At 44.8% G+C, this 12,824-nt stretch overlaps 1 protein-coding gene across 2 annotated transcripts in view; it reads right to left on the bottom strand.

Moving 5' to 3' along the window:
- Positions 1-308: 308 nt before the first annotated feature.
- Positions 309-12,824, bottom strand: part of LOC147632253 (soluble starch synthase 1, chloroplastic/amyloplastic-like) — a 34,334-nt gene continuing 21,818 nt past the window's right edge. Inside the window, exons 11-15 of one of the 2 annotated variants that reach the window (XM_086807061.1) lie at positions 4,490-4,614; positions 4,271-4,379; positions 4,124-4,179; positions 866-905; positions 309-790 (exon numbers count right to left, since the gene is read on the bottom strand). In XM_086807061.1, the coding sequence (XP_086663187.1) occupies positions 635-790; positions 866-905; positions 4,124-4,179; positions 4,271-4,379; positions 4,490-4,614 (486 nt within the window). In that variant the 3' untranslated portion in view covers positions 309-634. The remainder of the gene's footprint in view (positions 791-865; positions 906-4,123; positions 4,180-4,270; positions 4,380-4,489; positions 4,615-12,824) is intronic. The other variant, XM_086807062.1, reaches the window with a different exon arrangement.

The following is a 12,824-nucleotide window of genomic DNA, read 5'->3' as shown; positions in this document are numbered from 1 at the left end:
GATTGTATACCACTGTCTCTCAGACAGGTTTTAGGTGTGGCCTTGTTTGTTGCACCACATACTATTGAAAATGGCTCCTTATATAGCCTTCAGTCTATAACAGATACTTGAGATCGTTAATGGAGTGGTTCTCATTAAAGTTTTTGATAGCCTTTGATCTATGGCAAATTTTGAGCTACTACAAGTATTTGACTAAAAGGTAAGGTATTGTTTTTTTAACTAAAATGTAAATCCCGCCATTCCACCTCATCTCATACAATCAAAAATATGAACATGCTCAATACGAATGTTTTTGAAGAAATGGCTGAAGGAAGGCAATATTTGAAGATGATCAAATGGCATAAATGGCCAAAGGAAGGCTACATGGTGGTACTTGCAGCAGAGTCTCGAACGCCGCTTGTGAAGTCTTGCCAAGATAACTTCAAGTAGAGCATTGTTAACATGCTGTACATTTACTTCAAGTATCCAACTGCCAATAGGAAGCAGAGGAACAAGGCTGACAGCTGCAAGCATTTAGAGGGGCTTTATTACATGATCTTATCAAGAAAGAACTTAGAACACCCATGAAGCTGCACTTCACCATTTTGGGGATATTCAGATGGAGCAGCCACTCAGTTTGCCACAAACTTGCCACCTACGCATAGGGAGGATCAATCATTGCCCACTCAAAGATTTGCTCATACTGCAACGCTGCACGATCCCATGAAAAGTCCTGCTCCATGCCTCGGCGCATTATGCCTTCCCATGATGTGTTGTGCTCCCTGAATGTTTGTAAGGCTGTCCATAAAGCCTGCCACGCCAACTTTGCATTTAGTTACAAGTGGAGATCAAAATGACAACAATTTGAGCAATTCATACATCTTACCCCCAACATAGCCTCCTTGGTGAGAGGAAAAAAAGTCCACCTGCACATAAAAGAGTTTGTTAATCATCTATTATTTATTTCCCATTCAGAGAGGAAACTTTAAAGGTCCACGAAACAAAAGACTCTTGATAATTAAGAGTAAACCAAGCCTATTCACAACCATTAAATTTAAAGAGCTTTACTTATACCAGAGATCTGGAAACTGTTCCTATGCATGCTTTCTCTATGAGGCCCAACTGCGTATCTCCTTAATGGAACTGAGGCCCAAGAACCCTTTGGTTGTGCCCAGGGCTAATGCATACAAGGCACACCAATCATGGCTCACAATGTGCCTCCAACTCTCATTTTCGCTGCAAAAAAAGTGCATTTGCTGCTTTTGCATAGCATGATGGCACCTATTGGGTCTATATTGGGGGCCATGTAATGTAGGCCCAGAATCCAGATACCTTAAAAAAAACTGGCACCATTAAAATATATGGGAACCTATTCAAGGTAATAAAGACCGCGAGGACAACATTTTTCCCATGTTCTTGGTTTTGGGTGGTACAGTGTTGCCAGGCGTTTCTGAAACGGCAGGTATGAAACGGGTTTCATACGTTTTGAAACGTTTCATAAAAGGTAAAAAACGGGTAGAAAAAGGTTTCATACAAAATAGAAAAAGTATGTATATTTTAAACTTGAAATATACAAAAGAAAAAACTGTTGACATAACTCATAAGAGACTACAATGAATTCATTTCAATAAAAACAAAATACATGTAAGATATGATAATATCACAAATCACGTGGGTGATGACTAAACAGAAATCAAAAGGATCACCATGTGGGTGATGAGTCATGACTCAAAATCCAAGATCAAAATAAATAACATGTCCAAATAAAATGATGCTGGCAGCTGCTAGCTGCTATCTGCATGCTCATCCTCATCTGCATCCTCATGCTCATCCTCATGTGCAGGCGGGCTGACACGAGCGTTGATTTGATGGCAAGCTGGCACACAAAATGGCGAAAAAGTACAGGCGGCCGCCACTGGGAAACGCGCACAGAAAAGGTACGAAACAATTCGATGTGTCGGGCTGTAGGGTATTAAAATCTTCATGATGAATAAAAAACACGTTTCGTACAGGACGAAACGTTTCGTACGTTTCAAACCTATACGAAACGCGTTTCTATGCAACATTAGGGTGGTATCTCCCTGTCAAGTTCAGAGTCAGCCCTTGTGTCCAAGAAGTTCGAGTCCTCATCCAGGTACTTGGCTGTGATCATACAAGAGACATGAACAGCTCTTCTAGCTGGCGTGGCATCATCGTATTGGAGAAAAAAGGCTTCTAGAAGTCTGAGTTTGGGCACACAAAAAGAAGCTAACAGCATTGTGGGCATGCACATGTGCTATTCCTCAAGTTTAGATGCATGAATACTAAGAGGAAAATGTGCCAGCTTTCAAGGCAGCCAAGGTAATATCTGGTCTACGCAAGCTAGAATGCGAAAGAAATGCTGGTTTAGGTTAAGAAATGGGCTACTAAATTTCCAAGACAAGGCATACTTGATTCATAACTCAAGGCTTAGGGTTGTTGGTGTTGCATAAAATGCACACATGACAGACTAAGTGGATGGCACTTGAGGTGAGGTCAAGTATAGCTCTTAGGAATACACCAAATGAAAGTTCAGTTTATTTTTTTAACTTATTAACCAAAGTGCGATCTCAACTTCATGAGAGTCTACTCACAAAGCTTCAGATCATCAACTCTATCATCCATAGCATAGACTACGTACTATGGCATCCCCACTCACGTCATCAGCACCCATGGGTAGGTGCAGGTTCATGCATAAAGATAAGTCACAGTAGTAGACAAATCTACATAGATAAATCATCGAGCTGTGTTCATTTTGTCATTTTTTTTTCTGGACATCCAGAAGACATTGATAGTTGTACATTGATTTGTCTCATAGGTCGAGTTCGGCCTCTAGTAGACGTTAATACAGCTTTCTTTCTTTCTTTCTTTCTCACTTTTTTGGAATAACTCCAAGCTTACAAAATTGTGGGAAGTGATAATATGATGTAATGGATGCTGACCACTCACTTTGAAGGAAAGCAACTTGAAAAGATGAGATGTAGTATGTCATGCAAAGCCAGCCAGGCTCGACCACTCCATACTAACAAGCTTATTGCAGGCATTGTCCATCTCTGAGAACATTGCAGTGGATTCACCACCAGCACTAGCAAGAGCTTCTGAAGGTTATCTGTCTTATGTCCAACGTAGACAAGAATAATGCCAAATATTTCATGCAATAATGTGTCAGGCACCACAGGGTGCCTAAAAGATTTGCAGCAACAGATGCTAAGTTACAGGCCAGTTTTGACGGAAGGCCACCAGGACCACCTTATTTCAAGCCATGTAAAGTTGTGTGGTGTCCTGACCATCTATTTTGACTAGAAGCAATACAAACCCAGCAATCATGGGCTGATTCAGGGGAAATGAAAATAAAATTGCATCTGACACCAAGGAACATCACAAGTGATTATGGCCATATGGAACCCATGCAAGAGCTTACAGATGAAGATATTGCATAACCAAGGTTGAAAGAAAGAAGATCGCTTCCGTCCAGAAAAATGTGCCAATACCTTTACATAGGAATTTGGCAAGGACCGTGACGTGTAGCACCTACATCATGCCTTCAAGGGAGTTAAACCTCTAAATGGACACAGACAGGACCGAACAGTGTTACGCACCTAATACTAATCCTCGGGATTAGGACCTAATTTGGCAGGGTCAGGAGAGCCCTCAAATTATGGAAAGCAGGCAGATACGGGTGGCTAAGGTTCATTATTAATAAATCCATGTGAACTGGCTATTTATGACTGGATGGTTATTTATAGCAACAATTATCAATATGTAAGTGAGGCAAGATTCATTATCATGACTGACTGACAGTTGGTCAAGGCTTGGACGAAGAGTTGTCTTACTCCTGTCATGGACACGGCGGATCACATAGTCTTGCCGAGGGCCTGTACAGGCAGGCTCTGGTGGTATGGGATGCCAGGGCTGATTTGGCATGGATATGTGGTAGTGAGTGGGAGTGAGCTTTATTAGCCCTGGCTCAAGGGAGGTCTGCAGACGTGGACTGCAACAGCTGGAAGTGAGGGCAGCAACAACTTGGCAGAAAATTGGAAGCAGGTAGGCAACTCCTTCCTCTAAAATATAAAATATAATTCAAGCAAACAAGCCTTTTATAAAGCTTAATTTGGTTTAAACATACCCTGTGCCAGCTCCTTGTCCACCATTTGCAAACGGATTGAAATCCTCAACAGTATCCTGTGAAAGCCAACTGTAAATCAATGACTTCAACAATATGGAGCATGTCGTCGAAAATCATCTTGCATGTTTCACTCTGATACCAACATACCCGTAATCCGCCAGTACAATGAACAACCGGTACTGTGCCATATCTCATTGCATACAACTGATTCAGACCACATGGTTCAAATCTAGACGGCATCAAGAGTATATCACACCTGATGGGAAGCAAGAATTCAACAATTACAAGTAATCCATCAAGCAACATGGAAACCTAAGTTGACATCAGGGACATCCCCTTCCAATGATTGCATTCAAGATGCTTTACCCGGCTGTGATGCGGTGTGCAACAGGGACACTAAATCCAACCCAGCCTCGAAATTTGTCTTTGTATGTTGACTCTGCCCACTGCATCCATGATTCAATTGATAAATCTCCAGATCCAAGCATAACCTGCACATAAAAACCCATAAAACTCTCCCCTCTCTCTCTCTCTCTCTCTCTCTCTCTCTCCAGTTCTCACACAGTATTTCTTGTGAATTTCAAAGGACGGATTCATTGTGAGCCCTAAATACCTCCACAGGCACATGTCACATGGCATGCCGATCGCTCTTGGCGAATTGAGGTATCATCTCATGTTTATGGATTGAGTCTAGCAGAGCGGGCAGCCTCCCTCAAGAGGCACTAGCAAGTAGGGTATGCACAACCAAAGGGGTGGAGGCAGAGGAGCACTATTTGTTCAGATGCCTTGTCATGTGCATGGATATGCCATGGACATTCTCAGAGATTCCCCAGAAGAGGGCAGCCAGAAAAAGACAGTAAGAACCAGAATTTTGGAGCACAAGGTGCAGAAGAGAACCAGTATGGACTTGGAGCAGGGACATGGAAGGCATAGGATGCTGTCGGCTGCTGAAGGGGAGCTGTCGGCTGAGATAAAACAGTCTGTCGGCTGATCCACATGAGGCAGCTGCAGGGCGCATCAATAATATGGAATGATGTCCCATCAACTGGCCGACCAGCAGTTGGCCAGCTCTCCATAAAGTACAAGGGACTATAAATAGCACAAGAGGCACAATGTGTTAGTCATTCATTCCTTTATGGGGTGGATCATTAGGGTCCAAGTAGGGACTAGACTTTTGGGTGTTTTATCACCTTTTCTTCAAGGCAGCCTAGGGCTGTGGACTGAGTACCTTTTTGTACCATATTAATATACTGAATTTCCAGCATATCTCTCTCTCTCTCTCCTCTCTCTTCATATCTGCGTTTTGCATCAGCATGTTTCCAGGAGTGTTTAGGGCTGAAAGAAGACTCCCAGAGCTTCCGCGTGTTACATTGGTATCAGAGCATCAGGCTCAGCAAAGCTAAACACTAAATCAATCCCATATGATGGAGTACAGGTCCAAGGTACAGGAAAGTACACAGATACGAAGCCCAAGGCAAGGAGCACAGAATGGGAAGAGCTCCCTGGTGGTGTTCCACAAAGCCAGAGGGGATGGCAGTCCTATGAGCCAGATAGGTTCTCAGGCAACGGTCCCAAGGGAGGATTATCCTCCAAGGGGTGATGTGAGAGTGCCAGACTCATTTCTCAGGAATGAAGACCAAGACAGTGTTCAAAGTCACGGCAGGAATGGATTGTGGACTAGATGGAAAACAGATGCATAGATCTTAATCTGAGACAAAGTGGTTTTGGAGACCGAGCCGGGCTTTCAAAGAAAAGGGTTGCCAAGGATGGATGGATGACAGAGGGACTCCAGGAATAGAGTGGGATGATGACAATCATCCAAGAACAGGTTGGAATCCTGTCATCAAGTTTAGCAGAGGGGGATGTCATGTGCATGGATATGCCATGGACATTCTCAGAGATTACCCAGAAGAGGGCAGCCAGAAAAAGACAGTAAGAACCAGAATTTTGGAGCACAAGGTGTAGAAGAGAACCACTATGGACTTGGAGCAGGGACATGGAAGGCATAGGATGCTGTCGGCTGCTGAAGGGGAGCTGTCGGCTGAGATAAAACAGTCTGTCGGCTGATCCACATGAGGCAGCTGCAGGGCGAATCAATAATATGGAATGATGTCCAGTCAACTGGCCAACCAGCAGTCGGCCAATTCTCCATAAAGTACAAGGGACTATAAATAGCACAAGAGGCACAATGTGTTGGGATTAGAGTCTATCAACGTTTTTTCCAAAAAAAACCCATCGCTACTGCATGAAGATAGAAACGAATCTTTCGTTTCACGAGGGGATGAGTTCAACTTCGACAGTAATCTTTTCAGATCTGAAATAGAATTAAAAAGTCTATCTGAATGAGTTAATAGTAATGTCGCAGATTCATGCAGATTAGACGGAATAGGTTGAACTGTTGTGAGTGCATGATCAACAGTTTCCCCTTCTGTTCGTTTCGATAAATCGGGTGATAATGAATCCGACAGTTGGGACTGAATAGATAAGATCATATTAGATGAGATGACTTCATTATCGGAGCCCACATAGGTGCAGTTTATTCCGGGGGATACTCTGTGTCTGATACATTTACGTGTGATAATGAGACGATAAGTCGTTAGCGTCTAAACACATATCTGCAAACTCATGTTACATCGGAGCAATGTAGCGAACAGAAAGAAGTCATTCATTCCTTTATGGGGTGGATTATTAGGGTCCAAGTAGGGACTAGAATTTTGGGTGTTTATCACCTTTTCTTCAAGGCAGCCTAGGGCTGTGGACTAAGTACCTTTTTGTACCATATTAATATACTGAATTTCTAGCATATCTCTCTCTCTCTACTCTCTCTTCATATCTGCGTTTTGCATCAGCATGTTTCCAGGAGTGTTTAGGGCTGAAAGAAGACTCCCAGAGCTTCCGCATGTTACATGCCTAACATACTACGAGATTCACGAGAGGTTCCACTGTCTTTTTCAAGATGAATATGGCCCTCTCCTACAGGTTATGCAACGTGAGGACTACAGATGCCTGGGCATGTGCCTCCTGGAGCTTCGCCGCCATCGAGAGGTCTAGCTGTGAGACAGCACCCACGGAATCGGTGCTAGTGAGATGCCTCTCGGACCTTCATCACAAACTTCTTTGGAATACATCTACTGACACAAAGCTGTCACCCAAGCTCAACACGAGCAGCAGGATTAGGCAAGTGACCGCTCCTATTAACCACAATGGTAACATTACTCCGCTACACCCTTTTGGGATATCTCCGAGCTTACTACTTGTGTAATTTTGGACAATAGTCATTTAGCGACCTTAGGACTTGTGTAATGCTAGTAGTATATACTTAGCCTAGAAAATAAACCTATTTCTAGCTTTTGGACGGCCGAAAATTGTAAATATAAGGCTTGTATATAAGTCATTTTGACTAATGAGAACACTACATAATCCCATTATCACAATTGAGTCTAGCTTTATGCTCGTGTTGATGGTTGCTTGCATGTTTGCTCTCTTTGATGCATGCTTTCTTGTTTGGATTGTGTGGTGAGTGTGTAGAGTGATGTTACTTGCTCTCTTCTTTTTCTTCTTCCTTTCCTTCTCCATCTCCATCTCTTCCCCATTCTCTCACCAATGTTGGTATTGAGGTTGAGATTGAGCTTTTCTCCCTCTTTGCTCACTACCCAAGTGCTATCTCCCTTGGGATGCCACCAAGGGAGGCAAGGTTGAGGACCCTAGCTTCTCCACAAGAGAGGGTTGTTCTACCACAAACGGATAAGGGTGCAAACCGGCAACGACCCTCGCATTCTTCACTTCTTCTCTCCTGTCGTGCAAGGCTCAAGTGTTCCCATCTTTGGCACCGCTGCCGGGGAAGCTTGGGACTCCCTTGCTATACTAGTATTTGCCATTGGCCCGATTGGAGTGCAAATTTCTCTCTAGTCGGGCTACGTACGTGTAGGCATATGCTCACTTATGGTAGTGCTATGTGTGAACAGGGCTTAACCAAGGGCACTTTTTCCCATGTGGTTTTTCCCCTTGGACATCAAGTGTGAAAGGACACTCTTAACATATAATATTTTGTACTTCAAAAAAAAAATGTTGGGTGTTGGACTCACACACTCACACACACAAACCTGCACATTAGGGTTAGGTGCAGGGTAGAGAAGCTCACACACAGAAATGAGAGAGAGAGAGAGAGAGAGAGCCAAAAGTGTGGTATCCACAAAATGCAAGTCAACCCTTGCATGTGTGCCACATCCATATAATATAGAACTACAAAATATTATATGTGTCCTTTCACACTTGATGTCCAAGGAGAAAAACCACATGGGAAAAAGTGCCCTTGGTTAAGCCCTGTTCACACATTACAGCTGCGATTTGTCGCGTATGTATACACATTGAGTGTAATTGAACATTTGGTATCAGAGCTGGGAGCTGGGAGCTGGCCTTGGAAATCTGCTGCTGGAAAAATTACTGCAAAATTTCGTCGACTGCGAATTTCCGTCGGCACTGTGTTTTTCCGTCGACGGACGTCCGTCCGCCTATTCCGTCCAGTTGCTCCACCATCCGGCCGCCAGAGACGGGCGGCACTAGTGGGGAGCCCACCACCTCCGCCCAGCCTCCCAGGCGGCGCTTCCTCTGCAGGCGGCGCCGACCAGCTCCGTCAGCGCTACAGCCGCCCCGTTCTGGCCGGTGCTACTCCAACGGACGCAACGTCGTCCCGTTCCGTCGACGCCTGCAGACTAGCCGTTCCGTCACAGCCACCGGACATCTCGTCCCGTTCGGCCTCCGTCGCCGTCGCCTCGACCAGCGCTCCGAGCCCGCCGTCGCTGTTCCGTTCCCGTCTGCTCCGACCTCCGAGTGTGCTACCCCACGACCGCCTCTGCTCGTGCCCCACGCTAACTCTGTTCGTGGCCTTCGCTCGCCGCCAGCGACCTGGACACCTGCCGTTGACGGCTCCCGCTCCGGCTCCACTGCTCGCCCGCCCCTGGTCGCCCGTTTCAGGCCATTCGCGCTAGCCCACTACACCGACGACTCCAGTTACATCTGGTCGCCTGCCCGCCACCAGCTCGACTATACACGGCTGCCGCTTCCGCCTGCTCGCCTGCCCGCCACCAGCTCGACTACCCAACATTGCTTGACTCAACATTCCGCCTGCTCGCCACCTGCAACACTTCCTCCATCGCCAAGTTTTTTTTTCAAGTTGTCTGCTCCAAGCCTGCTGCCCTTGCCTGGAGGTATTTTTCTGTACAAATTTTGGATGGAAGCTATAATGTGTGCAACTCATGTGTTGAACAGGTGTCCAACAAAAGCTTTGAAAACCATAACACCATTTGAGGCTTGGTATAGCCGAAAGCCAACAGTGGATATTATGCGTACATTTGGGTGTTTGGCATATGCACATGTGCCAGAACAACTCCGAACAAAGCTTGATGACAAAGCAATTAAATGCATTTTTGTAGGCTACAACAATGAAAGCAAAGGATACCGTCTTTATAATCCAACTACACTAAGGATTTTTGTGAGTAGAGATGTGGTATTTGCTGAAAATTCAGAACAGCCCATGGTCAGCTTATATAAAAGCAATGATACAGGCATACAGGACATGTTTGATGGACTTTTACCCATTGCAATTAGAGGGGATTCAGATCAGCCAGCCCCTACACAAGAAAATCCACATGTAGAACATGTGGACCAGCCAGCCATTCAGCCCCCTTCTGTGGAAGAAGTGGAAGATCTTGTCAGGGAAGAGCAAACAGCCATAGACACAGCCAAGTCAGTGCCAAGATGGTTGCTGAAAACTTTGCAAGAAAGCAAACTTGCAGCTCCACTCACAGGTAGAACAAGGGCTAGTTCCAGCCATGCCTTGAATGTACATCGTGGGGAGTCTGCATTCGCAATGGGTGGTCTCTTTGATTCAGAAGAGCCTTCTTCTTATGAAGAAGCACATGAGAATGAGCATTGGTTGCAAGCTATGCAAGCTGAAATTTCTTCTATCATGAAGAATAATACATGGGATCTTGTGGAATTGCCTAAAGGCAAGCATGTAATTGGCACAAAGTGGGTGTACAAAGTCAAAAGAAAGTCTGATAGTACTATTGACAGGTACAAAGCAAGACTTGTGGCTAAAGGCTACTCCCAGAAAAAGGGAATAGATTATGAAGAGACTTTTGCTCCTACTTCGAGAATGACCACAATAAGATCTGTGATTGCATTGGCTGCCCATAAAGGATGGAAAGTGCATCAATTGGATATCAAAACTGCATTCTTAAATGGGGATTTACAAGAGGAAATATATGTAAATCAGCCCATTGGTTTTGTAGTTCCTGGTGAGGAACATAAAGTATGCAGGTTGCACAAAGCATTGTATGGGTTAAAACAAGCTCCAAGAGCTTGGTATGATAAGATACATGCTCATCTAACCAGCCAAGGTTATGAGAATAGTCCAGCTGAAAGCACATTGTATGTGAAGAAAACCGATGCCGATATTCTCATAGTCATCTTGTATGTAGATGACATGCTCATTACAGGTACAAACAAAGCACAAATTTCAGATTTCAAAGCTGATTTGAAAGCTGAATTTGATATGTCAGATTTGGGGCCTTAACACTACAATCTCGGCATACAGTTTATGCATACAGATGATGGCATTGTTATGCAGCAAACTAAGTACATAAAAAGTTTGCTAAAAAGGTTTCACATGGATGAATGTAAGCCCATTTCTACTCCAGTAGAATCAGATGTACGGCTTACTATGCATGATATTGGAGAGCCTTTTGAGGCCGGCCTTTATAGCCAGGCAGTGGGATGCCTCATTTACTTGTGTAACACGAGGCCAGACATATCTTTTGGGGTGTCTTTGTTGAGCAAATTCATGCACAGCCCAGGCACAAAGCATTGGCAAGCAATCAAACGCATTTTCGATATCTTAAGGGTACCCTGGATCTTGGTTTGTTCTATCCAAGGGGAAGCAGCTTGCAGCTTTATGCATACAGTGATTCAGATTGGGCTGGTGATTACGATACCAGGCAATCCACCAGTGGGAATTGTTTGTTTCTTGGCAGCTCATGCATATCTTGGTTGAGTAAAAAGCAACCCACTGTTGCTACATCTACCTGTGAGGCTGAGTACAGGGCAGTCTTTACAGCTACAGTAGATTGTGTATGGTTGAGGAGACTATTGGCTGATCTTCGTGAGTGTCAGCAGACACCCACCACCATTCTCACTGATAGCCAGAGTGCTATGGCCGTGGCACGAAATCCAGTATTTCATGCACGTACCAAGCACATAGAGATTCATTATCACTATGTCAGAGAGAGGCTACATGCAGGGGAGATCAGTTTATCTTATTGCCCTACACAGGATAATGTTGCAGATCTATTCACAAAGGCTTTACCTCGAGAAAAGTTTGAAGCTTTCCGCAAAGCTTTGGGCTTACTCTCATACAGAGAGTGATCTGCTACCTTGTACAGGTTCACACTTCCACTACAGGGGGGATTTGTAGGCATATGCTCACTTATGGTAGTGCTATGTGTGAACAGGGCTTAACCAAGGGCACTTTTTCCCATGTGGTTTTTCCCCTTGGACATCAAGTGTGAAAGGACACATATAATATTTTGTAGTTCTATATTATATGGATGTGGCACACATGCAAGGGTTGACTTGCATTTTGTGGATACCACACTTTTGGCTCTCTCTCTCTCTCTCTCTCTCTCATTTCTGTGTGTGAGCTTCTCTACCCTGCACCTACCCCTAATGTGCAGGTTTGTGTGTGTGAGTGTGTGAGTCCAACACCCTGGATACCACACTTTTGGCTCTCTCTCTCTCTCTCTCTCATTTCTGTGTGTGAGCTTCTCTACCCTGCACCTAACCCTAATGTGCAAGTTTGTGTGTGTGAGTGTGTGAGTCCAACACCCAACAGTACGTGCTCGACTGGGCCTGTGTACGTACCTTCACCCATAGCAATGCAAAGTTGGAGACGATCAACAGCTCCCAAATCAGGAGAGGCCTCCACCTCTTATCAACCGCAAAAGACTCAAGGGCAAGCCCAGTCTGCTAATGAAGTCTTAGAACAAGCGAAAATCACCCCCAAGATCCGAAGGCGAAGAACCAAGAAGATAGGGAGAGGGGAGGACCAAGTGACAATCCAAGAGAGCTCAAGCAAAGACATGGTCTCCAATGTTTCATCACCATCCTTTGAAAGAGGAATTTATTTTACAACCACCCATGACCAAGAAGAAGCAGTCCTAGACCTGAACAACCTACCAAAGAGGCTAGCATAGTGCCCAAACCCCATAGAGAAGCAGAGCAGGCTAGAAGCCACTCAAGAGTTGGTCAAAGCTTGCCAAGAACACATCGAAGAAGATCCCCCTATAGTTGTTGTAACTTGTAGGCACTTGTCTCGTGCATCCCACACTTTTTTTTTTTTCCGAGAAAAGATCCTTTCATTAGTTATATTAGTTATATAAAAAAAACGCCCGTAGGGCTACAAAAGATCCTCTCTGCTCATAAGAAAACAAAGCAGAGAACAAAGCAAGGCAGCCAGGGAGACTCTCCCTAGGTGCTGAAAAGTACAAGTATCAGTACAAAGAACTGAGAGGCTATATCATACAATAGGAGGGGGGAAAAGCCAAACAGGTGGCCTATAGTGCCAACGGGGGGACCCCGCATGTAGGGTATAGAAGGGGCCGCTGCGCCAAGTGGTGTGAAAGGCTTGGTGCCGCAAGATCGC

The sequence above is a fragment of the Cibotium barometz genome, chromosome 13 (genome assembly GCF_041138505.1).
Source record: "Cibotium barometz isolate CiBa-2024 chromosome 13, ASM4113850v1, whole genome shotgun sequence".
NCBI classification, from domain to species: Eukaryota; Viridiplantae; Streptophyta; class Polypodiopsida; order Cyatheales; family Cibotiaceae; genus Cibotium; species Cibotium barometz.
This window is presented reverse-complemented; position numbering and strand designations above follow the sequence as displayed.